General features: G+C 64.6%; 1 protein-coding gene across 4 annotated transcripts in view; it reads left to right on the forward strand.

Annotated features, from left to right (window-relative positions):
• The window catches only part of GRAMD4 (GRAM domain containing 4), a 63088-nt gene extending 39952 nt beyond the window's left edge, over positions 1-23136 (forward strand). For all 4 annotated transcript variants that reach the window (XM_070453519.1, XM_070453520.1, XM_070453522.1 and 1 more), the window contains exons 4-19: positions 4766-4886; positions 8359-8420; positions 10057-10189; positions 10562-10587; positions 11111-11202; positions 12365-12456; positions 13816-13864; positions 14997-15068; positions 15434-15477; positions 15549-15658; positions 17540-17694; positions 18830-18974; positions 19489-19582; positions 20244-20328; positions 20908-20976; positions 21120-23136. In XM_070453519.1, the coding sequence (XP_070309620.1) occupies positions 4766-4886; positions 8359-8420; positions 10057-10189; positions 10562-10587; positions 11111-11202; positions 12365-12456; positions 13816-13864; positions 14997-15068; positions 15434-15477; positions 15549-15658; positions 17540-17694; positions 18830-18974; positions 19489-19582; positions 20244-20328; positions 20908-20976; positions 21120-21224 (1454 nt within the window). In that variant the 3' untranslated portion in view covers positions 21225-23136. The remainder of the gene's footprint in view (positions 1-4765; positions 4887-8358; positions 8421-10056; positions 10190-10561; positions 10588-11110; positions 11203-12364; positions 12457-13815; positions 13865-14996; positions 15069-15433; positions 15478-15548; positions 15659-17539; positions 17695-18829; positions 18975-19488; positions 19583-20243; positions 20329-20907; positions 20977-21119) is intronic.
• The last annotated feature ends 1678 nt before the right edge of the window (positions 23137-24814 follow it).

Raw genomic sequence — 24814 nt, forward strand, 5'->3', positions numbered from 1 at the left:
CTCCAGGGGACGCCCCCCGCCTGTGACTGAGTCACCGGCGGGTGTGAAGGTCCCTGTCCTGGCCCACCTGCGTGGCTGCAGAGTTGCCGAGAGGCTCACGAGAGCCGCCCGCGTCCGGGCCTCCTGCAGGACATGCTTGTACCAGCCCCAGGCTCCTGGCAGGCTGGCTCTGGGATGCCCTCCACGTGGGTGCTTCTCACTGGGAGAGTTTGGCCAAGTCCGTGGAAGCACCATCAGTGGGGTGTTTGGCAAACCCTGTTTCTGGGTGACAGGGACACAAACACGGGAGGTGTGTGGAGGTGGGAGGAGGGGGCTGGCAGGGCCCCCGCACCCCCAGAGGCCATGACCGGCTAGAGGAGGGCTCTTCTTTGCGTTTTGGCCTCTGCTCGCCTCTGCAAGGCCTGGTGCCATCTGCTGACCTGGCAGGTGGCCAGGTCCTCCCGGGGGACAGGAAGGACGTCTGCTGGAGGCTAGGGGAGCCAGGGTCCCGCCCGGGACATGACTCAGAAGCCCTGAACCTTCAAAGATTGCCGGATTCCTGGGAGTAGGAAGACCCTCTCTGGGCCAAGTGGAAAGAGGGGGATCGTCCTTTCCTCCCAGGCCCTGCTCGGCCTCCTTGGCTGAAGAGAGTTGTGTCTGTGTGGCATCTGGTGGGCAGAATCCCAGCGCCCGCATCCTCATCACCAGACCCTGACTGTGTCACCTTTTGTGGCAGAAGGGACGTTGCAGGGGTGATTGAGTGAAGGGTCTGTGCTGGGGAGATGGGCCTGGAGTAAACATGTGGACCCAGGGGCATCACGAGGGTCCTCAGGAGAGGGAGGCGGGGGGTCAGAGAAAGAGGAGGAGACGTGAGAATGGAGTCGGGGTCGGGGTGGTGGCCCCGATGGCGGGGGGTCACCTGCCAAAGAATGTGAGCGCCTCTGGAAGCCGGAGGAAGCCGGGACGTGGGTTCTCCCCCGGAGCCTCCAGAGAGGCCAGCCCTGCCCCCGCCTCACCTCGAGCCCCTTGAGCGCCGTTTCAGACTCCGAGCGCAGAGCCGTAAGGACACAGCCTGCCACAATGGTCGGCGGTGACTCCTTTCAGCAGCAGGAGGAAGTCAGCCTGGGGGGCTCTTGGAGGGGCTCCTCCCACTGGCCCTGTGCATGGAGACCCTCGCGGCCCCCTGACCGATGGAGCCGGAGCACGTGGGGAGCCCACTGCTCCAGCCAGGGGTGTCTGGAGCCTGTGGCCAGAGGGTCAGGCCGCCTTGGAACAGGCCGCGAGCTGGGCCTGGGGTTGGAGGGTGTCCTGGGGGCCCACAGAGAGACCCGGGACAGAGGCCAGCAGCTCCTGAGGTCGAGGGCCTGGTGGGAGGCCGGCGAGGGGAGACCGCCTCCTGAGCGACCAGCCCAGCCCTCGCTGCCTGGTGAGGAGCAGCCGCCCGTTTCTCTGAGAGCAGGAGGAGTGGATTCACGGGGATTTGTGTCGCCTTTGTGCTGTGTAAGGAGCTGGCTGGGTTCTGCGCTGCAGTTGATCTCAGTGTGTTGTGGGAGGCAGCAGGCCCCCAGTGTCCGCCGTCGTGGGGTCCAATCATCATCCTAGGCTTAGAAGTCGCGTGGCCTTGCGGGAGGCCTGTACTCGGAGGAAGGACTTGAGGGAGAGGAGTGATCAGGATGCCGATGGGGTTCATTCAGTTGAGCTGTCCTCATGCCCCAGGAGAGGAGGCTCCTGGAAAGGTGGGAAGGCGTCTCCTGGCTTTGCTGTCAACGGGGGTGTGTCCAAAGGTCCCCGTCTGCAGGGCCGCTGTCTCCGCACTGGCCTGGGTGGGGGACGGAGGCTTTGAGGAGAGAGGCGGGCAGGGCCGCGAGGGCTCCGGGGAGGGGGGAGGAGCCAGGGCACCCCCCACCGGGAGCGGGGGGCAACTTGAGGGGGCGGCGCTGTGGGAAGGCAGGGAGGGCCCAGGGGGCTCTGTCAGGAGCCCAGGGTGACAGGTCACTGCCCGAGGCCCCCGGCCTCAGGACTGGGGACGTGAGCGTGCGTGCACACGTGCAGTCACACGCAGAGCACCCCCGGGGCTCGGGGCGGGGGCCGAGTGACCAGACGTGCTCCGTCGGCCCGGGCGGCCTGGCTGGCAGCCCCGCGCACTGCGCCCTGCTCTTGACCTCTCTCGGCTGAGCGGCAGCGAGGGAGTTCAGGCGTGTTGAGGAAAACGGGCTTCCTGCCGAAGGCGCCGTGGGCAGAGGAGGGATCTGGAGCTTGACTCCCGAGGCCCGTGGAGGCAACTGGGGGCCAGAGGAGCAGATGGGAGGCACGCAACACCCGCCCGTGGCCCCAGGAGCAAGGGTGCGGCGGTGCGGAGCGTCCACCCCGACATCCCCCGTGCAGCTCCCTGGCCTGCCCTCGAGAGGTGGGGAGGGGGTGCCTCAGAGGTGGGTCCCGTGGGGCGCTGAGTGGAGCTCGTAGGCGCTCAGGAGGGCAGACTGCCTCCACGTGGCGCCAGAGCTGCGGTTCTCGCGCTGCCAGTGGGGACCGGTCCTCCGAGAAGAGGCCTGCCTGTGTTGGGGCAGGACGCCTGCCTCCTGTGGGTCCAGGGTCCCACAGGGAGTTGTTTCTGGGGGCCCTGGGGTTCAAGCTGGATTTAGAAAAGGCAGAGGAACCAGAGATCAAATTGCCAACATTCATTGGATCATAGAAAAAGCAAGAGAATTCCAGAAAAGCATCTACTTTTGCTTCACTGACTACACTGAAGCCTTTGACTCTGTGGATCACAACAAACTGTGGAGAATTCTTGGAGATGGAAATACCAGACCACCTTACCTGCCTCCTGAGAAATCTGTATGCAGGTCAAGAAGCAACAGTTAGAACTGGACATGGAACAACAGACTGGTTCCAAATTGGGAAAGAAGTATGTCAAAGCTGTATATTGTCACCCTGTTTATTTAACTTATATGCAGAGTACATTATGCGAAATGCCGGGCTGGGTGAAGCAGAAGTTGGAATCAAGAGTGCTGGGAGAAATATGAATAACCTCAGATATGCAGATGACACCACCCTTATGGCAGAAAGCAAAGAGGAACTAAAGAGCTGCTTGATGAAGGTGAAAGAGGAAAGTGAAAAAGGTGGATTAAAAGTCAACTTTCAAAAAACTAAGATCATGGCATCTGGTCTCATCACTTCATTGCAAATAGATGGGGAAACAATGGAAACAGTGACAGACTTTATTTTTATTCCAAAATCACTGCAGATGGTGACTGTGGCCATGAAATTAAAAGACACTTCCTCCTTGGGAGAAAAACTGACAAACCTAAATAGTTATTAAAAAGCAGAGACATTACTTTGCTGACAAAGGTCTGTCTAGTCAAAACTATGATTTTTCTAGTAGTCATGTATGGATGTGAGAGTTGGACTATAAAGAAGGCTGAGAACCAAAAAATTGATGCTTTCAAATTGAGGTGCTGGAGAAGACTCTTGAGAGTCCCTTCGCCTGCAAGGATGTCAAACTAGTCAATCCTAAAGGAGGTCAACCCTCAGTGTTCATTGGGAAGACTGATGCTCACTGAAGCTGAAACTCCAATACTCTGGGCACCTGATGAATTGAGCTGACTCATTGGAAAAGACCTTGATGCTGGGAAAGATTGAAGGCAGGAGAAGGGGACAACAGAGGATGAGATGGTTGGATGGCATCACTGACTCGATGGACATGAATTTGAGCAAGCTCCGGGAGTTGGTGATGGACAGGGATGCCTGGCGTGCTGCAGTCCATGGGGTCGCAAAGAGTCAGACACAACTGAGCAACTGAACTGAAATGGAGCCAGTTCGCACGTGCCCAGGGGCACCAGCGGATGCCCACTCCTGGCAGGGTGTGGGTGCTGCATCACGGCAGCGTCCCCACTTTGACAGAGCCTCCGGGCGTGCGACACGTGCCCAGCTCCCTGTGCAGTGGGTGTGGAGTCCTCCTGGCCCCTCTTCTGGAGGCCTGGGGGTCCCTGTGTCCCAGGCAGTGCTCCTGTGGAGGTCCAGGGGGACCCTGTGTCCTCGCGTCCTCAGCTGCTCACGCTGCCCCTGCTCCCGCTGCCCCTGCTCCCAGGCCCGTGGGCCCCCCTCCTTCCTCTGACCCCTGACCCCCTGGCTCCTCCCGAGCTTGCTCCATCGTGACGACGTTGGTCCCACCCCATAATCAGGATGTGCTCGCTCACCCCGAGGCCCTGCTGCCCCGGCCTCCCCCAGGCTGCCCCCCACTCACCCGATGCTCCCCCCAGGATCCCTGACCTTTTGTGCACCCGTCCACGTCCTGACTCAGGTGCATCATCTTGGTGCGGGTTTTTATGAGCACCGGCTCGTTCTCTTGCCGTATTTCTCATTTGCCCACTGTCGGTTCTCAGGTGGTCAGCAGCCAGCAGCAGGCTTTCTGCCTCTTGTAGGGGCTTTGCTCAGTGGCCAAGGCCTCCCAGAACTGCTCACACTGCACGTGTGTCTGTGGGGTGACCAGGTGCCACCAGCATCCCTTCCTCAAGGGTCCTGCCCCTGAAGAGGGTTTGGTGAAGGGCCTTTCTGTGCATCTGTCTTGAATGGGTTACGTAAAGTAAAGAGACCCTCAGCTTGCGCTGCCCGAGGCCTTGCCTGGACAGTGTAGGAGGAGCCCTGGTTGATACACTCTTGCGGGTGTGGGGTGCCCCCGGGATGGAGCGGGGCAGCTGCCGCTGTCCGTGTCTCAGCACTCCCGGGGTACCTCTGCGCGGCGGCGGGACAGGCCACGTGACGCTCACCTGGCTCCTCTCCCTCACAGAGGAGGAGCTCCGGAAGCTGCGAGAGGAAACGAACGCAGAGATGCTGCGGCAGGAGCTGGACCGTGAGCGGCAGCGGAGGATGGAGCTGGAGCAGAAGGTCCAGGAAGTGCTGAAGGCCAGGTGAGGGCAGGGAGGGCCCATGAGGACCAGGGTGGGAGGCGGGGAGGGCCAGTGAGGACCACCCCCAGGGCGGGAGGCGGGGAGGGCCAGGTGTCTGTGCTGGGGGGCCGGGCGGAGCCAGGTGGCGTTGCCCCTTGGTGGGCAGGGTCCCCGAGCCGAGACCCCGCGCAGACGCTGGTGGCCGGCCGCAGTGCGCTGTGGCCTCTGCTCTCCCCATCTGCCCACCTCCAGCTGCAGTCTCAGCCCTCCCAGGAGGCCTGCGGGCCCCTCGCCCCCAGCCTCTGTTCTCACGGGGCACTCACGGCTCGTCGCCCTCCCTACTCGGGGGTTGTGTGTACCGGTGCCCCGGGCAGGGGTCCTCAGTGAGGGGGGCGCCCTCCGACACCTCCGAGGCCCTCCCGGCCCCCACACACCCAGGGCATCACGAGGGCCCAGGGCGGGTGGAGCGGGCGGGCCCGGCCCTGAAGTTCTGGGTTGTGTCCTGCCTGTGCCCGTGACGAGCTGTGGTCTTGGGAAGGTGGCTGCCTCCTGTGCCCTGGGGCGTTTGTTTGGAAAGGGGTGCAGGTGTTCCTTTTCCACACTGGGGGGGGATGGGGAGGAGTCACAGCGGAGCCCAGGGGGCCCCGGAGGAGCCGGGCTGCAGAGCGGCTCACAGAGCCCTGGGCTGCCATGTGTCCCCCAGTTTCGGCTGCCTGTCGCTCCCAGGACCCTGGGGCCCTGCCAGCCTGCCTTGGCGCTTTTCCACCCTCCCCCCGGCCCGCTGCCCCTGTTCCCCCCTTGGACACCTCCCTACCCCGCACTCTTGGCATCACTGCCTGTGGCAGACGCCCCGCGCCCGCCGCGACCTTGGGGCCAGCCTGCCATGGACCAGCTCCTCCTCCTGCGGGGTCCTCCCATCGCGGGGCGGCCAGGTGTCCTGCCCCCGCTCCTGGAGGGGTGCCGTGGGCTCCCATGCGTCTGCCCCCGCGAGCTCGGCCCCTGCCTGTTGGTTTCAGCGGGTGACTTTGCTGGGGAGTTGCCCACCCAGTGTCTGTGCCGGGTCAGTATAATCGGAGGAGACCGGCGGCCGCCTGTGGCTTGGCGCTGGGTGTCCCTGCGCCCGCGCGTGCCCAGCTCAACGCCTGGGCCCAGCCGCCCCCGGGAACCTGCCATCAGCGCTTTTTGGGTGCACCCCCATGTCTGGGACCCCTGGCCAGTTCAGGGACCGTCCTGGCAAAGGCCTGGACCCCTGCTCGGAAACAGAGGAAGCTGGGCCGGGAATTGCCCAGCTCAACACCTGGGTCCAGCCATCCCCGGGAACCTGCCGTCAGCGCTTCCTGGGTGTGCCCCCGTATCTGGGACCCCTGGCCGGTTCAGGGACCGTCCTGGCAAAGGCCTGGACCCCTGCCCGGAAACAGAAGAAGCCGGGCCGGGAATGGATCCCCTGCGTGTCCCGGCCCCGCTCCGTTCCCAGTAAACCCCCATCTGTCCGGAGCCCTGGGCACAGAAGGTCCTCTGGGCAGCCTGGCTGCCGGGAGGGGTGGGCGTGGAGGCCTCGCCCCTCTTCCTTGACCGTGGCTCCCTTCTTTGGGGCCCCGTCTGTCTGCTGGCTCCCTGTCCGTCACTTGACAAGGCTGCATCCGCGGCCCCTGCGCGCCCTGCCCTCTGATCCAGCTGGTCCTCTGTGCATCCCGCTCCAGCACCGCATGGCCACAATGGCTTGTGGTTACGGAGCTGCAGACCGGGCCGGTTCCCGGAGACATTGAACTGGGGTCGTTCCGAGTCTGAGCTTGTCCTGCTCACTGCCCGACAGGCTAGTAATTGAGAGACAGGTTGTTATGGCGGAAGTAATGACTTTATCCTGAAAGCCAACAGACTCAGAAGGCGGGGGCATATGCCCCCAAGGATCCATCTTGCTCGAGTTAGAATAAAGGCCCCTTTTATACTAAACAGAGAGGGACCTAAGTCAGACACTTCCCGGTTCCCCGCAGCTTCCGGAGGGGATGTGTGAATTTATGCCTCCTGCAGTCATTCACAGGTGGGCCTGGTCCAGAGGGTTCCAGTGACCTAAACAAAAGTATTTTAGCCTAATGCTCATTCCCTGGGAGGCATGGTTCCCAGAGATGGGCCACTATGTGTAGTTAAAGCTTATAGGCAACATCCTTTTAGTGATTAACTTGTGACCAGACACACAAGGTTCTTCGCTCTTGTAAGATCACGTTGTGCGGGGTGCGGGGGGGACGACGCCTCCCCAGTGGTCCAAGCTAAGACTCCGTGCTCTCAGCACAGGGGGCCCAGGTTCCATCCCTGGTCAGGGAACGAGATCCCACATGTTGCAGCTAAGAGTTTGCATGTCACAGCTAAGACCCAGCACAGCCAAATACAAAAAATAAATTTTAAAAACAGATCAGTCATGTGGATAGCAGGATGCAGAGGGTGTGTACCTGCTGAGGGTCTCCGGGCCCCACTGTCTGTCCTGGGGGCCCCCTGTACCTCCAGTCCCACCGAGGTCTGCCTGGGGCGCCGCTTTCCCCACGTCCTGGGGTCTCTGCTGGGCTGGGAAGCATAGTGGCAGAGTGGTTGTCAGAAGCCTAGCACAGGGCGAGGGGGGCAGGTGGGGGCCCGGCCGTCAGGGCCTGCAGCTGAAAGTCAGGTCCGTGGTCAGGAGCCCGCTGGTGGACAGGGGCCCTGGGGAGGCGCCAAGGCCGGGGACTGCTATGGTCAGGTGCAGCAAGATAGACTGTGATGGCAGGGAGCCCGGCACGGACCAAGCGGGGACCTGGGCACAGCCTGCTGGGCGGGCGGGGGTCACCCAACCTGTGGCCTTGCGTGGTGCTTGTGTTGATAAGTACCTTTTCACTGGGCCCAGGAATCAGTTTGAAAGTGAAAGTCCCTATCGTGTCCAACTCTTTGCAACCCCATGGACTGTACAGTCCATGGAATTCTCCAGGCCAGAATCCTGGAGTAGGTAGCTGTTCCCTTCTCTAGGGGATCTTCCTGACCAAGAAAGGGATAGAACCCAGGTCTCCCTCACTGCAAGCGGGTTCTTTACCCGCATTGTGGGCTGAGTCATAAGAGAAGCCCAAGAATACTGGAGTGGGGAGCCTTTCCCTTCTCCACTGGATCTTCCCGACCCAGGAATCGAACCAGAGTCTCCTGCATTGCAGCAGATTCTTTACCAGCTGAGCTATCAGGGAAGCCCCAGTACTTGGTATAAGAGTTGCTTACTCTGAACTTAATAAAAGATAAACAGATGAGTCAAAATTAATAGGGAAGAAAGAGTTCTGCATTTGCAGACTGTGTGCCCGTCAGGGATGCAGCTCTGCGCTCGCCCCGCTGCCCTCGGCCTGCATCTGAGTGGGGTGGTCAGGACCTCAGAGGGAGCTGAGCGGGTGGGACTGGGCACCAGCATGTTGGGAATGGCTTTGCCGAGTCCAGACTCAGGCCGTGTCGTGAACTAACAGAGATCTTGCTTTTCCTCCCTCCCTCCAAGAGCCGAGGAGGCGCCAGCTCAGCAGCCCCCGAAAGGACAGGCCCAGGTCAATAATGGAGCAGGTAGGCCTGGGGGCGGCCAGGGAAGCCGGCTCTGTGCCTGGGGGCACCCGCTCACCTGCAGGACCCGCTCCTGTCGGGATGTCCCCGATTACCCACTGGGGGGCCTTTGTAGCAGGTGCAAGTCATTCCGTCAGAACTTGACTTTATTTTTGCACAAACACAAGGCGGTCTCTCTGCCTGCCCCTCCCCAGGGGTCGTCTGGCCACGTGGCCCTGACCGGACCCCCTTCCCGGAGGCTGGCCGTCCTGACTGGGGGTGCTGGGCGGTGTGCTGCAGGCCCCCTGCCCCGGGTCAGGACACAGAACCTTCCAGTGCCATTTCTTCCCACCCGGGGCTCGCGTTCCTGGTCTCTGTCCACACTTGGCCCTTTCTGGCGCTGTCATTACAAGGACGGTGGGGGAGGGAACCGGGCTTCCGTCTGGCTCTGGAGGGGCCTGGTCCGCGGCAGTTGCTGGCCCTCACAGGCTGACTGTTGATGGGAAGCTGCCTGCTTGTGCCCAGGCTCAGAGAGCCACGCCGGAAGGACCCCTAGTTGAGCCCTGTGCGGGGTAAAGATGCGGAGACCACCGTCCGAGAGGGGAGGCCTCTCAGGTGACCTCCGGGTGGGGCTGAGCTCCGGGACCAGAGTTGCTCCCGGACCCCACTCCCTCCCTGTGCAGCGCCCCCGCGCCTGCCTTTCGGAGAGAGCGCTGCCCCTTCCCTGGGGCCCCGGTGCTGGACGTGCCGCCGGGCTGGCTGCCTGGGTGTCCAGTGGGTCATCCTCTCCTTGGGTCCTCACTGTTCATGCCTGGAGGCCCAGGTTCCAGGCCAGGAGCACAGGAGACCCCCTTCCTAAAAGACCCCCCTGTGCGTGGCGCGATTGATGGGCCTCCCGCACACGTGCGCAGGGGCAGAGTCTTTCCACGCCCACCCCAGGGGCCCCCCGGCTCCCTGCCCCCACCTGGGCCCACCCTTAATCCGAGGTCCACCCTGATGGCCGTGGTCTGGTGGCCCGTGCACGGTCCTCGGGTCGGCCCCAGGGCTCTGTCCCTTCCAGCCGACCGTGGCCGCCTGCACGCCCTGCGTCCCCCTCTGACCGTGGGCTGATGGCGCCCCCTGCGGGTAACTCTATGCCCCGCCCCCTGAAGGGACAGACTCATCCCCCGGATTTGGGCTGGTTTTCTTGTCTGATGCTGTGGCTTTCCGAAGGCAGAGACCACTTCCCTCCCCGGGGCCCCCCCGCAGCAGAGCGCCGCCCCTGACACCCGCCCCCACTGGCTGGTCCTCAGGCTTGGGGTGTCCGGGGGCGTGCGCCCACCTGGCCCCTTCCCAGGCAAATCAGTGTGCCCAGGACAGGCTGGGGGGGTCAGCACAGCCCTGTCTGGGCTGAGCACCTGCCTCAACGGCGCCTGGCCTGGGAACAGGCTCCGGCAAGCTGGGGGTCGGCGTGAGGCCCGCGAGGCACCCCCGGCGTCCGCGTGGCTGGCTGGTGCTCTCCGTGAGCTGCAGTGGTTCGGGCGGTCTTCAGGACGCGGAGCCCCTCCCGGTTCTGCCGTGGACGTGCCCCCAGCAGCCCACCGGGAGCACCCCCCCCCCCCCGAGCCCCCGCCCCAGTTCCCTGCGAGCCCCTCACGGAGACCCGCCGCCCGTCCTGCAGAACGGCGGAGCCAGGGGCTGTGCCCCCGGGTCCAGAAGTGGTTCTACGAGAAGTTCGGGGAGTACGTGGAGGACTTCCGGTTCCAGCCCGAGGAGAGCACCGTGGAGACGGAGGAGCCCCTCAGTGCCCGGAGGTGCGGCCCTGGCGGGGGGCGGGGCGGCGGGGCGCGGCTGGTCCGCCCGGGGGCCCCCGGGGCCCGGCCGTGCCGGAGGGGAGGTCCCGCCCGGGGCGGCCGGCAAAGCTGGGGCAGCCGCACAGCCGTGTCCCCGCCGTGGCCATACTTGTGCAGTGACCGGCCCCATGTGGGGGCGGCGGGCCCCGGGACCGCGAGAGTGCCCGCAGGCCAGGCCCGGCGCAGGCGAGGGTGGGGGCACGGGGGCGGCAGACGGGGCCCGCCCCCCAGCGAGCGCCCCCGGGTGCCTGGCCTGCAGGCCTCGCCCCGTGCCGCGGAGTGCTGCGAGCCGGGCCTGGGTGCTGGCGCTCAGCCCTCCCCTCCCTCCCTCAGGTTGACGGAGAACATGAGGAGGCTCAGTAAGTACCCAGCGTGGACTTAGTAAGTACCTGCTCATCTGCTGTGTGCGCTGTCGGGCTGGGCTGCCTGGGGGGGCCGCCCCAGCGCTGGGCAGGGCTTCCTGCCACAAGGACGGTTTTCAAGGCTGCCCTGCCCTCTTCCTCAGGCTGTGGGAGGTATGTCCCAGGCCCACACCCTCTGTCTGTCTGTCTGCCCCTGGCCCAGGGCCGGAAGCAGGGTTTCCCTCCAGGCCTGGGCTCCCCCAGCGAGACGTGGTGCTTCCCCGAGATGCTTGTCAGAGCCCGCGGTGTGGGAGCAAAACCCTGTCCACACATGGCCGGGGCAGAGGACAGGGACAATGTGGAGTGGCCCAGGGTCAGGCCACCGGGGCCGTGATGGCTGCGGTCGCCCGGCTCCTTTTGGTCCCCCCTATCCCCCCACCCCCCCATCTCCCACCTCCAGCTGGTGCAGCAGCCAGACCACCAGGTGTGTCCGAGGGCTGGGCGAGCAGTGGCCTGACTGTGCGGTCTGATTTGTCCCCAGAGCGCGGCGCCAAGCCCGTCACCAGCTTTGTGAAGAACCTCTCTGCCTTATCTGACTGGTACTCCGTCTACACGTCCGCCATCGCCTTCACCGTGAGTGCTCCCCACAGAGTGGGGGGGTGCGCTCCCCACAGGGTGGGGGCTGTGCTCCCCGCAGGGTGGGAGGTGTGCTCCCTGACGGGTGGGGGGGTGTGCTCCCTGACGGGTGGGGGGGGGTGTGTTCCCTGACGGGTGGGGGCTGTGCTCCCCGCAGGTTGGGGGGGGGTGTGCTCCCTGACGGGTGGGGGGGTGTGCTCCCTGACGGGTGGGGGGGTGTGCTCCCCGCAGGGTGGGGAGGTGTGCTCCCCACAGGGTGGGGAGGTGTGCTCCCTGACGGGTGGGGGTGTGTGCTCCCCGCAGGGTGGGGAGGTGTGCTCCCTGACGGGTGGAGGCTGTGCTCCCCGCAGGGTGGGGGGTGTGCTCCCTGACGGGTGGGGGCTGTGCTCCCCGCAGGGTGGGGGGGTGTGCTCCCCGCAGGGTGGGGGGGTGTGCTCCCTGACGGGTGGGGGGGTGTGCTCCCCGCAGGGTGGGGAGGTGTGCTCCCCGCAGGGTGGGGTGTGTGCTCCCTGACGGGTGGGGGGTGTGCTCCCTGACGGGTGGGGGCTGTGCTCCCCGCGGGTGGGGGTGTGTGCTCTCCGCAGGGTGGGGAGGTGTGCTCCCCGCAGGGTGGGGGGTGTGCTCCCTGACGGGTGGGGAGGGGTGCTCCCCGCAGGGTGGGGGGGTGTGCTCCCCGCACGGGTGGGGGGGTGTGCTCCCCGCAGGGTGGGGGGTGTGCTCCCTGACGGGTGGGGGGGTGTGCTCCCCGCAGGGTGGGGGGGTGTGCTCCCCGACGGGTGGGGGGGTGTGCTCCCCGCAGGGTGGGGGGTGTGCTCCCTGACGGGTGGGGGGTGTGCTCCCCGCAGGGTGGGGGCTGTGCTCCCTGACGGGTGGGGGCTGTGCTCTCCGTGGGGTTGGGGGGCATGCACCCCACCCCAAGTTTTCCCGGGGGACCCCCCTGCTGTGCCAGGCAGCTCTATGGGGTTGTCAGGACGAGAGAGGTGTCACTGGGGGCAGCCTGGGGCTGGCCCGTGGGGCTCCTGGTGTCTGGAAACGCCCCCACGGCAGTGTTCTTGGGGAGGGGTCTCGGGCTGAACTGGTGGCCGGCTTCCCGGTGGGTTGGGGAGGGAGCCTGGCCAGTCACCTGCCTGCCCCCCGTTTGTCTCTCCCGCACCCGCAGGTATACATGAACGCCGTGTGGCACGGCTGGGCCATCCCCATGTTCCTGTTCCTCGCGATTTTGAGGTTGTCCCTCAATTACCTCATAGCCCGGTAGGTGTGCTGGCGGGCCTCGTGTGCGGGCGGCCCCGTCTCCCCGCCTTTCATGCGCGGCCGGCTCTGTCGCATGCTGGCATCTCGGGAGCTTGTTCTAGCTTCCCTGGTGACCCAGATAGTAAAGAGTCTACCTCCAACGTGGGAGACTGGGTTGGATCTCTGGGTCAGGAAGATCCCCTGGAGAAGGCAATGGCAGCCCACTCCAGTGTTCTTGCCTGGAGAGTCCCACGGAGGGAGGAGCCTGGCTGGCCACCGTCCGTGGGGTCACAGAGAGTGGGACACGACTGGGTGACTCACTCACTCACTCACTCTCTGCAGCGCCTGGACTCCGGGAGGAGGGTTTGCTGGCAGAGTAATGACCAAACCCCAGCAGCCCTTTGCTGTGGGCGGCCAGTGGGCTCCAGCTTTGGGGTGACTCTGGCCGCTCCTCTTCTTGCACCGCTTTTAGGCAGGAAAGTCCCCCCCCCCCCCCAGCAGTGACATCCCAGTGGGGGGCTGACGGAGCTGCAGAGATTGTGTCCTCAGGGTCCCAGCTGATGCGTCAGAGGCCTGGGACTCAGCACCCCTGGGGCCCGGGGCCTGCCTGCGCTCCGAGTGCCCCCTTCCCTCTCAAGGCTGGGGTGGGGGCCATGTTGGAGCCGGCCTGCGTGGGTCTGTGTAGCCCTGAGGTCGCCCTGCAGAGTGAATGAACCCCGGTTTCACATCAGGCCTGAGAGTAGGGCCTGTCTCCCGTGTTTTTATTCTACCGTTCAGACATTCACTTTCACACACCAGTGTTTCTAGGTGTTTGTGTGTGCTCGCATAAGTTGCTTCACTGGAAAATGTTTCTTGGTGAAAAAGCAAATCTTTAATTGCTTCTGAAAGGGTTCTCCGTGCCCAGACTGGTGTGGTTCCTGAAGCCCTTGCCACTGTGGCCCCCCGACTTATTCTGGGAGGGCCCTCATGTCTGGGTGCTGGTCCATATGCCCCCCGCCCAGGAGGGCTCCCAGGGCGGGGTTGGTGGGGGCGGCTCGATCGTCTGCTCTTGAGCCCAGGAGGGGCCTGGTGGGTCTCGGCAGACGGCCGGGTGTTTCAGAGGCTCCTGTCCCCACGGCCGGCGTTTCAGGGGACGCCTCCTGGGTCTCGGCAGATGGCCGGGTGTTTTGGAGGCTCCTGTCCCCACGGCCGGCGTTTCAGGGGACGCCTCCTGGGTCTCGGCAGACGGCTGGGTGTTTTGGAGGCTCCTGTCCCCACCGCCGGCGTTTCAGGGGACGCCTCCTGGCTGGAAGCACGGGGCTGGTGACCCGACGTCCCCCCTGGGCGCCCCCCGCTTGCAGACGATGCTCTGGTAAAGGTGTGTTGTCTCCTGTTCGCCAGGGGCTGGAGGATACAGTGGAGCATCGTGCCCGAAGTGTCTGAAGTGGTGGTAAGTCCCGGGAGGGGCTCTGTCATGGGGTCAGGCTGTGTGGGAGGACGCGGGTCCCCTGAGGCCCCCAGGGCTGGCTGCATGGGCACCAGCGGGGAGCCCTGCCCGGCGGGGAGCGCTCAGAGAGGAGACGGCTGGCTGCTCCCACTCAGAGCCCTCCCCGGCTGACGTCCCTTGGCCTGGGCTTGTCCGTGTGGGAAGCAGCTTGGCCTAGCCTGGCCTGGCCTGCCCCGCCTCAGCTGGGATGTGATGTGGAGGGGAGGCAGCGAGGGGGCCCCCCAGGAACCACTCCCCCCCGTCCCGAGGAGGGAGGTGGACGATGAGTGGGCTGGAGCGGTGGACATGTAGAGCGGGGTCAGCAGAGCTCCCTGTGGCCCGTCGCTTGCTCTTGTAAAGAACGTTTTATGGGTCTCTGTCACGCCCACTCATTTATGCTGTGACTTCTGGGGCTGCAGCAGCCGTGACAGACGTCAGGCCTGCGGAGGCACACCTGCTTGCCCCCTGGCATTTTACAGACAGTTTGCCCACCTGCTCCGCAGGGGACCCTGGCCTGAGGGGCAGAACCGCTGGGCACGGGCGGAGGGGAAGCCGCGGTGCCTCCATGGGCCTCGTGGGGTGTTTGAGCAGCCCCTGGGGGTTGAGCATGGACCAGGGCAGGGTGCAAGCCACGGTGGGTCTGCAGGGCCCCTTAGACGGGTCAGGTTGGGGGGCGCGTCGGGGAAGTGGGCCCGCGCCCTTTGGCCCTGGCACTGGAGGTCCTCGGGACGTTCTTGCTGAGTGAACTCAGGCCGGCTGGACGAGGTCAGGCACTCCCACTGGGGCCTTGGTCCCCGAGCCTGGGAAGCAGGGCTGGGCCAGGGGCTCTGTGCTCACAGGTGCTCCCCTGTAGGTGGCCTGTTGGGGCAGCAGTCAGGTAGGGGGCTGCCCGCTGTCTCTCGGGCTCCACGGGGGCATCAGGGGGAACGGCTGTCCATGCCGCGCCCTCGGTCTGGGCCCCCCAGGGATGCCCGTCCCTCTGTCGGGGCAGCAGAGACCCCAATCCCCGGGCTGGGAGGCCTCGTCCTGTTTAACGTTGGTAATTTCTCTGAACTGTTAAATTTCAGTGGAAATTCTCTTTCTCCTTTGACTGAAGGAGCCTCCGAAGGAAGACCTGACCGTGTCTGAGAAGTTCCAGCTCGTGCTGGACGTCGCCCAGAAAGCCCAGGTGCGTGCTGCCGGACTCGGGGGTGGGGGCCTCCGGAACTGCAGCCCAGCCTGCCCGTGAGCCCACTCCGTGTGGAGAGCCCCCCTCTGGCGTGGCCTTGTCTGTGGCCAGTCCCAGTGGGTGGAGCCCTCCTGACCGTCACCCCGGGCGAGCTCCCGGGAAGGCGTGGAGCCTGGTCCCTCGTCTCCAGTGGGCGGGGTGTTCACCCTCGGTTGGGCTCAAGCCCCGTTGCTGGCCCTGGGAGCGATCCAGGAACACGGGCCCATGGCGCCTCCGGCCGTGGTCTCTGGGCATCTCCAGCGTCGCCGTGCGGCCCCGGGAGTCCCGGGGGTCTCTGTCGTGACCACAGCTACATCTTCACACAGAACCTCTTCGGCAAGATGGCAGACATTCTGGAAAAGATCAAGAAGTAAGTCGCGCGCCTGGGGCCCGCCCGCCGGGGGTCCGCCCGCCTGCTCTGAGCCTGCCCTCTCCCTCCAGCCTGTTCATGTGGGTCCAGCCCGAGACCACCCAGAAGCTGTATGTGGCACTGTGGGCCGCCTTCCTCGCCTCCTGCTTCTTCCCCTTCCGCCTGGTGGGGCTGGCCCTGGGTAAGGAGCTGCGGGTGCCCGGCCCTCTGACCCGCGTGGGAGCTGGGGGGCCCTGTGCCCCTAGGACGCGCCCCCCACCCCCCGACCCCCCTGCAGCCCCAGGACGCGCCCCACCCCGACCCCCACCTGTGCCCCCACCCCCGACCCCCCGCAGCCCCAGGACGCGCCCCACCCTGACCCCCACCTGTGCCCCCACCCCCGACCCCCCGCAGCCCCAGGACACGCCCCACCCCGACCCCCACCTGTGCCCCCACCCCCGACCCCCTGCAGTCCCAGGACGCGCCCCACCCCGACCCCCACCTGTGCCCCCACCCCTGACCCCCCGCAGCCCCAGGACGCGCCCCCCTCCCCCCCGCAGCCCGCAGGTGGGCAGCTCGTGCCCTCGTCTCCCTGCGCCCCTCCCCCGTGGATCTTCGGAACCTTTGCACTCGGGGGACGTGGAGTCCATCCAACCCAGAGAGACGAGAGTTGGGTTTCTCGAATCCAGCCGGTCCTCTGCCGGCCGGGCGGGCGGGGCTGGTGGACCCCAGGCCCGCTGGACTTGGGTGTCTGCCATGGCTGGCTGTGAGCGCTCCTGGGCTCCCGGAGTAGGGGGGACAGGTCAGAGGGTACAGGGGTGTGATGGGGCGGGGTGGGAGCCGGCGTCAGGCCAGGGCTGTGGACAGGCGGCCTCAGGTCCTGTGGTGGTGTAGGAACTCAAGCTGGGGCTGGAGGGGGCGCAGTTCTGACCTGTGTTTTGGGCGCATCAAGGACGTCCCTGGGCTGGGGTGAAGTGAGTCTGGGGTGTGCTCAGGTCCAGGCAGGTTTGCAAAGCATCACTGTCAGGGTTTGCGAGGGAGGGCTGGGCTGGGGCAGGGGTCAGTTTTGCCCTGAGTGGCTGGGTGGGCTGTTCGGTGCCTCCAGGGAGGTGGGAGGGGCACTGGGGTGGGGGGCGTTAGCGTTTAATCCTGGGTGGGGAGGTGTGCAGGACCAACCTCCGCCCAAACCTCCTGGTTGTAGGTTGAGTTCCCAAGAGAACAAGGCTAGGCTTGGAGTCCAGGGTGGCGGGGAGATGGGAGATGGGGGAGGGGACCTGGGTGGTGGCCTGGCGGGGAAATGGGCTACTGCGGGCAGGAGGGGGCCGCAGGGGTGCCCTGTGAGGCCCCTCGGAGGTTGGGAGGGGGCTTGGTGGGGAACGTGGACGCTGTGGAGCCTGGCTCGATGGGCTGAGCTGGGCTGAGCTGGGCATGGAGCTGTGGGTTGGGGGTTCTGATGGTCGGGGTCATCCCTGAAGTTCGCAGTGGGTGCGGATGCTCAGCCCCCCGGTGTGAGGGTCGTAGCAGGACAGGGAGGGGGGCACAGGCGTGAAGAGACTGCCCGGGGCTGAGGTCGGGGTCCTGAAGCAACCCAGCCCCTGGCCCAGCCTAACGCCAGCCCCTCAGGAAGTCACACCGCCTCCCCAGGCGTGGCCCGCAGGCCCGGCCGTGGGTGGGGTTCTCCCAGCCTCGGCGTCCCCTGCCTGGAGCTGACTCTGGGCCCGTCCTCGGCGTGTGAACCGGGGTGGGCAGGCTGGGGCGGGGTCCCCTGAAGTCCTGCTCACGTCCCCTCGGAAGACGGTGACCCATGGTTCTGTTTGGTTGGCTCTTTTCAGGGGCAGTTTATCGTTTGGCCTAAGCCGCCTCTGGGCTTGACATAACGGTCCCCAGCAGAGGCCTCCCTCTCAGCTGGAGCCCCTTCCCCGCCCTGCGTGTCCACCTCCCAGGACCACCGTCCGGCACCTGGGTCCCGGGAGGCCCTCCGCGAGCACCGGGGCCCCCAGGCGGGGCGGGGACTGTGTGCTGGCCGCTCACTCGGGCGGGGCCGCAGGGTCTTGCTGAGACAGGACCTCATCTGCCCCCCCAGGCCTCTACGCCGGAGTCAAGTTTTTCCTCATCGATTTTATCTTCAAACGCTGCCCGAGGCTGCGAGCCAAGTACGACACCCCCTACATCATCTGGAAGAGCCTTCCCACGGACCCCCAGCTCAAGGAGCGCTCCAGCACCACCGTGTCACGCAGGGTAGGCCGCGTCCCGGCTGGGGAGGCCTGCCCGCCTGCCCTGCTGTGCCTCGCGCCCCCTCCTGGGAAGGCTGGTGGCTCTGGTCTCGTGGGGCCCTGGAAATAAGACCACTGTGGGGGCAAGTTCCCCGTGACCGGCTCTGCTGTCCCAGAGGTCTGGGGCGACTATCCCAGGGCCGGGCGGCCCTGCGCAGGGGACGGCTGTTGGGGGAGGTCCCGACCCACCTGAAGACCTCTGCCCATCCAGACTGGCTGGTGAGCAGGCCCTGCCCAGCCAGCTGGGCCGCCAGGCCCCAGGCAGGAGGGTTCAGGGTGCTGGAAGCCGGAGCCCCGGGGGGGCCTGCTCTCTGGGGGGGGCCTGGTCCCCGCTCCCTGGCTCAGCCTCGGGCAGCAGGGCTGAGACGGCACAGTCAGTGCTCACAGGCTGGCAGAAGGCTGGTGGGCATCGGGCACCATGTCCAGAGCCAGGACGCTGAGGGCCTGCTGGCCTTGCTGCTCTTCTTGGGGTCTCAGACTAGTGGGGAGGTTCTGGGCTCAGTAGGACTCCCGTGGAGGTGTAGGAGGGCTTCCTGGAGGAGGTGACGTTGGGTTTCAGCCTTGTGTTTGGGCGTCCAGTGATGGCCTTGATGCCCCTGTCTGGGAGGGAAGCGCTGGGTCAAGCACAGTCCAGGCTTCCTGGGTTCGGGGACCACGAGGCTCATTGTGGGGTGGGACTCACAGGCCAGGTGCACAACACACACCTCACTGCACCCATGGGTGGGCTCCGGTCACAGACCCAGGTGCCGGGGCTGAGGCCCACAAGCAGGCTCCCTGAGTCTTAACCAGAGAGCAGGGCGGCCCACTGGCACGTGGCTCACTCAGTGGGTGGTCGCGGCTTCCCGTCACGCGGCCCCCGCCCCTTCTTCTGTCCTGGTCCTGTGTGCGTTGTTCTTTCTGGCCAGCGGTCAGGACGCGACGAGGTGCGGTGTCCGCGTGGACGCCCCTCCTGCCCCGGGGCTGTGCGTGACTCTGGTTGACTCTGATGACTGATGTTGTTCTCGGTGGCCGGGGCTTCGGCCGGCCCAGGGTGGGGGGCGACCGCGTGCCTCCCCTGCCGCCTCGGCGGGTGGTGCTCACAGGCGCCTGGGCCCCCTCAGCTTCAGACGGCATCCTCCCGGAGCTGTGTGTCTAGTGCGCCCGCCGGCCTGAACAGGGACGAAGACGCTGGCCGCCTGCACGGCGCCAAGAAGGGCAACTTCCACGAGATCTTCAACCTGACGGAGAACGAGCGTCCGCTGGCGGGTACGTGCGTGCCAAGCCTGTGGCCAGGCCTGGCGGCCCGCCCGCCCTGGTGCTGCGGCCCAAAGGCGGGAATAGACCGTGGGGGCTGGGGGAGGGCCCCCAGGGGCAGAGGTCAGAGCGGCCAGGCACGTCTGCAGTGGGTGGTCTGGCAGCAGAAAGGTAAGCAGGCGTGGTCCGGGCGGCTTAGACGTTGTGGCCTCTGTTGTGTGTGACCACGGCCACAGGAGACTTTTGCAGAGCTTCAGCCTTGACCTTCTCCCTAGCCCTCTTCCTGCTGACCTAGACCGTGAACCGGGCTCGGCCTTCCTGCCCCTGCCCGCTCATGTGGGCGGGGACGCCCGTTTCCCAGCAGCTTTAGCCCCCACTGCCCCCAACCCCATGGGTTTCTCTGATAGTGGAGCGCGTGCCTCGGACTTTCCCGAGAAGCCAGCGCTGACACTCCCAAGGCGAGTCCAGGGCGGGCGTCTCCGGGGGGAGCATCACGGCCAAGTCCTGCTGGCTTTGTCCCTGTTAGTGTGTGAGAATGGCTGGCGGTGCTGCTTGATTAACCGGGACCGGAAGATGCCGACTGACTACATCAGGAACGGGGTCCTATACGTGACGGAGAAGTGAGTGAGCCGTGAGCAGGGTGCAGGCAGGCGTGACCCCCGGGGGCGACCGGAGTCCGAGCAGGCATCCCTCCGGTCCAGCGCCTGCCCAGAGCCGCTGGGCTCCGGCCCTGGGGTCCGACACGCCGGACCCCGGGGTGCCCTGGTCTGCCGCGCTCGTCTTGTGGCAGGAACCCACCCCCCAGCCTGGACCCCCAGGGCTCCCAGGGCGGCCGGCAGATTCCTTGTTCATCTCCCTTTGGGACGAGGCGGCCCAGCTGCCCCTTGGGGGTGGGGGGTGGGGAGCAGGCCCAGAGAGGGCCTGGTCTCAGCTTGGGGGGTCCCCGACCACCTTGTCCCCCACCCTCCGCCGAGGACCACGCCTTTCTCCCCACCCCCTTGCTGGAGGTTCTGGCCAGGCAGACCCCCCTGGGCCTCAGGTGCAAATATCTCCCGCTGGGCGCCCCGCAGGGCTCATTGCGGGACGGTGAGTGGGGTTCAGTGGGAGTGCTGGGCTCTAGGCTAGAGAAGCCGTGAGACCCTGTAAAAGCGAAACTGTTCGTGGGAGGCCGGCGTGTCCTGGCCAGTGAGGGGGGCCCCATGTCTGGGCTGCGGGGCAGCTGCAGGCGTGGCCCCCTGGTTCACTGGCCAGACTCTGTCCACTCCCCCGCCCACCCTGTAGTTACCTGTGCTTCGAAAGCTCCAAGTCCGGCTCCTCTAAGAGGAACAAAGTCATCAAGCTGATGGATATCACAGACATCCAGAAGGTGGGTGCTGCCCCCCACCCTCCCCCTGCCTCAGGAGCAGGCAGCTGAGGGTTCGTGACGCAGGGAGCCACCCTGGGAGTGGGGGGCCGTGTAGACCATCAGGCTGGGCCCCTGGGCCCCATCGGTGCAGGGGGGTGGGGGGGGCCACACCGCGGGCTGGGCCACTCCTAGTGTAGTGGGCCGGTGCCCGGCATCCTTGCATGGACGGAGCGGGGGGCAGTGAGCTGGGCGCCCGAGCCTGCACACAGCCCTCTGGGCACTGCCTCCATGCCGCTGTGTCAGGAGCGCCCCACGGCTGTGATCGGTGCCCCCCTCCCGGAGAGGCGTGTGGTCGCTGGGCTCAGGGCCGAGATGGGGCGTGGGGCCCTGTTCCCCCTCGAGTGCTCCTCAGTGCGACCCTCAGCCTCGCTCGGGAGTGTCTGCAGCTCTGGCGTCTCAGGCACTCGATCTGCCCGCGTTCTCTGGCTGTCAAAGCCCTTGCCATCCAGGGCTCTATGGAGGAGAAGGTCCTGGGGTGCGGGGAGGGCGGCCCTGACCCCAGGAGAGGCCCAAGGTGACGCGCCCACTGTCTGCTTCCAGTACAAGGTCCTCTCTGTCCTGCCGGGGTCGGGCATGGGGATTGCCGTGTCCACGCCATCGACCCAGAAGGTAAGTGCTGGCTGGGGTCCCGGAGGCAGGGGGTGGGCTGGGGGTGGGGGGGCTGGCTTCTGGGTGGGGGCGGGCCTGCCATCTTTTGGCATGGCCCTGGCCAGCACGGACTTCCGCCTGCACCTGCTTGCTCCCTCCGCCAGCCGCTGGTGTTCGGCGCCATGGTGCACAGGGATGAGGCGTTCGAGACCATCTTCAGCCAGTACATGAAGATCACGTCCGCGGCAGCCGCTGGCAGTGACAGCTAGTGCTGACTCACCTGGACGCTGCTGAAGTTTTTCTTTTCTTCTTTTTTCTTAACAATTTGGTAGTGGAAAAAAAAAATCGGACATCCTCATGATCTTTTGCAATAATCCCCCCCGGATGTGTGGTTTCCGTTGTGTTGACCCTGCGTTTTGTAGACCCCTTTGTGCAGGGGTCGGGGCTCTCGAGGGCTTGTCCCGTGGACGCGGGGGCCGCCGGGAAGGACGAAGACACATGGGACCCGCCGCCAGGCATGGCCGGGCCCCCTCGGTCCCCGCGGGGCAGAGACCGCCCAGCCCGGGTCCCGGGCGCCAGCAGCTCTTCTGCACCAAAGCCATAGGAGGAGCATGCAGGGCCTCCCTGTGGAGAAGGGCGTCCGCGACGGGTGAGGGGCCCCGCCAGCCTCCGCGAACAGGCCGGCCCTTCAAGGAGGCCCTGCACGCGTGTTGGGAGTGTGATGCCGGCCGCCGCTCGGGGTATGCGGGGAGGCCCAGGACGACAGCCGCTCCGGGGGGGGAGCTCCGAGCTTCAGGGCTCATGCCGGCTTCCAGGCTGCAGGGCCAGCTGGGTGAGGGGCTCCTGGGCTGGAGCAGGAAGGACAGGGGCGCCCCAGGCCCGCGGTGGCCTACCCCTGCAGGCTGTGACAGGCACTGAGTCTGCCTGGTGTTGGCCGTGGCGCAGAGCAGAGCCCGGAAGCCGGCCCGCACGCGGGTGCACCCAGGTGGAGGGGAGCTGGGTCCTCACACGCCTGGCGTCGGAAGCCAGCAAGGCGTTGGGACTGGCCCGAGACCTCGGGACAGACATGCCGAGCCACTCAGCACACTTCCAACAACAGGCCCCGCCAGCCCTCAGCTTGTCCTGAGTCCCCCGGGAGACACTGGGTTTGTTGTTTTTTGAAGAAACAGAAGATTATATTTTTTACAGAGAGCAAGCTGTTTTTCTTATTTTTGTATCATTTTTCAGATGTGATTTTTACCTTTGCTCCTAATTTGCTGGTCGGGTGAGCGACACGGTGGCCTCGCTCTGGTCACACCCCCGGAGGGGGCCCCCAACTCCCCGCGGGGAGCCTCCCCCACCAGCTCCCAAAGCACACGCCCCTGCTCGGACCGCACGTGCGGGGCCGGCCCGGCTCCCGGTTCCCCCCAGCGCTGGGGTCTTGCGATTCTGCAGGTCGACCTTGAACAGACGTAGGCGGAGCCCCCCTCCTCGGCCTGGGCTTTGGCCCCTGGTCAGCGCAGGTGGACCGGGTCTCGGGCTGAGTGAGGGTCCACAGCCAGTGGGGACCCCCTCCGGGCCCGAGGCAGGCTGGGTGGGCCCTGGACTTGGTCCAGGATGACTGCGGGGGTGACACCCGGGAGTGCTGCCAGACCCCATCGCTGGGGCTGCCGCATGGTCAGCGTGCGTCCCCTGTAAGCACGCTGGCACTGTCTCCGAGCCCAGGGCGGGGGCCCTGCGGGGGAGCGGACTTGCTGTCTTCAGAGCCGCATGGCTTGGTTTGAGTCCCTTCCCAGGAGAAAGGGAGATGAAAACTGACCATGTGCTGGGCGCGGCTGGTAGGGGCTGCGGCGGGCCCTGCTTGGAAGCCCAGGGCCTCCGCCGGGAAGGGCACAGGCCTGAGCAGACGCCCTGTCGGCGAGAGCCGGTGTTGTTTTTACTGAATCGTGTAAATCTGGGCAGATGTTTGATTTCTGCGACTAATCCCGGAACTGAATGAATGTTAACATTTTTTATGTCCGAAGCTTGAGTCTCTTTTCAATCTGTAAATACTCGTTACCAGTGTGACTTTTGTTCAACAAAAGGATTGTACTGTATGAAGAACTAATTAAAAAAAAAATCCTCCTGTAACATTTTTTTAAAAAAAAAACCTTGTTTAAAGAAAAAAGTCTTGTATAAATTATAAATTTTTATTTAAATACACCTGGAATGCGTTGTGCTCACAGTGGGGGGCGGCGCGGGGTCGGGGGCCAGCAGCACTGGAGGGCAGTGGGGTTTTGGCGCCGAGTCCGAGGGGTGAGGCGGGTCCCCCGGGAGTGGGCCGTGGGGGCAGGGCAGCGGGCTGTGCACACGGACAGGCTGGGAAGAGGGAGGCAGGAAGCCAGCGATGAGTGGTGGCCGGCGGGGAGGGGTGTCCAGGGGCTGGCACACACCGGGGAGGTGGGGGGAGCTCCCCTCCCGGGGGCCGTGGGCGTCTTGGGGGCCGGGTGCTGCTTGCAGCGCCCCCCTGCGGCTGAGAGGTGGGAGGCAGCGGGGCCCTGGGCAGAGGGATCCTCAGGAGCACGTGTGGTTCCGCGGATCCACTCGCCGATCCGGGGCACGGATGCAGGGACCTGCCTGGCTTCTGCAACCACGGGGGCCGTGCCCTGACCTGTGCTTGGGGCCCAGCGGTGCGGGGCGGGGGGGTCTGGGGGGCAGGAGGAGGAGACGGGAGCACAGAGGGAGTGACATGAACGTTCTTGTTCTTGAATTGGGGCTGTCTCCACCGGTGCAGTTTACAACATGGCATTTGGGGAGTGGATCTTACGACTGACGGACAGGTAAATGCGCACAGTGTCCACAGGGGGCGCTCACGGTGAACCAGGAACTGGGTCTAGTCCGGTTGGCCCCACAGTAACCAACAGGCCAGAGCCATTCCCTGTGAGGGATCCTGAAGACTGCAGGGTGTTGGGGACCGGCAGCTGCGGTCTGTGACCCGAGGGAGACCCCAGTGTCTGGCTCGCTGAGACCTGCCCCCAAAACACTGGGACAGGAAGCCCAGCCCCTTCCTCTTGTGGACCCAGCGTCCTCCACGGTCAAGGGCTGGCATCCCACCAACAAGGTTGTAAAGGAAGACACTCCAGTATCTGTGATTACAGACAGTCCCCAGGCCTGCAGATAAATGAGGCCAGCTTTCTGGATATAATCTCATTCATAAAAAATAACTGCATTTCTACTTGAAGGAGAGTGGCATCTCAATAATGATGTTTTTAAGAACAAATCTAAATAAAATTGAGAGATATGGAAAAATTACAAAGCTGCATTAAAGACATCAATGAGGACTGACGTAAATGAAAATATATGCGATGTTAATAGACTGGAAAATTCCATTTCATGATGAAAACATCTTAATACCCGCTAAACGAAAGAAGCTACAGAAAAATGACACAATATGATGCCTTTATGTAAAGAGCAAAACCTGCAAAACTAAACACACTGTCTGAGGATATAAACACAGAGGAAGGGAGAAAACCTCCCTCCTCCCCTCCTGTGTTCAGTTACTAGGGTCGGCAAGTTAAATCAACAAAAGGCAAATTAGAAAAGGCATGGGATTTTTATTTAATGCTAATATTTAAGTATTTTTATGTTCCTGGAGGCCTTTGTGGAAAAGCAAAGAGCTGGTCAAACTCAGGGTTTTATATGCCATTTTAATAAAGGGCAACAAACTTGTCAAGAAGTGACAAGATAAAAGGGAGCTTGGCTTCTTGGGTAAAATTAAGGTATTGAGGAATGTTATTTGGGGGGAAATTAACAGAACAGAGTGAAAGTCACTCAGTCATGTCTGGTTCTTTGCGACCCCATGGGTCATACACTCCATGGAATCCTCCAGGCCAGAATACTG

This window comes from Odocoileus virginianus, chromosome 23 (assembly GCF_023699985.2).
Source record: "Odocoileus virginianus isolate 20LAN1187 ecotype Illinois chromosome 23, Ovbor_1.2, whole genome shotgun sequence".
NCBI lineage: Eukaryota > Metazoa > Chordata > Mammalia > Artiodactyla > Cervidae > Odocoileus > Odocoileus virginianus.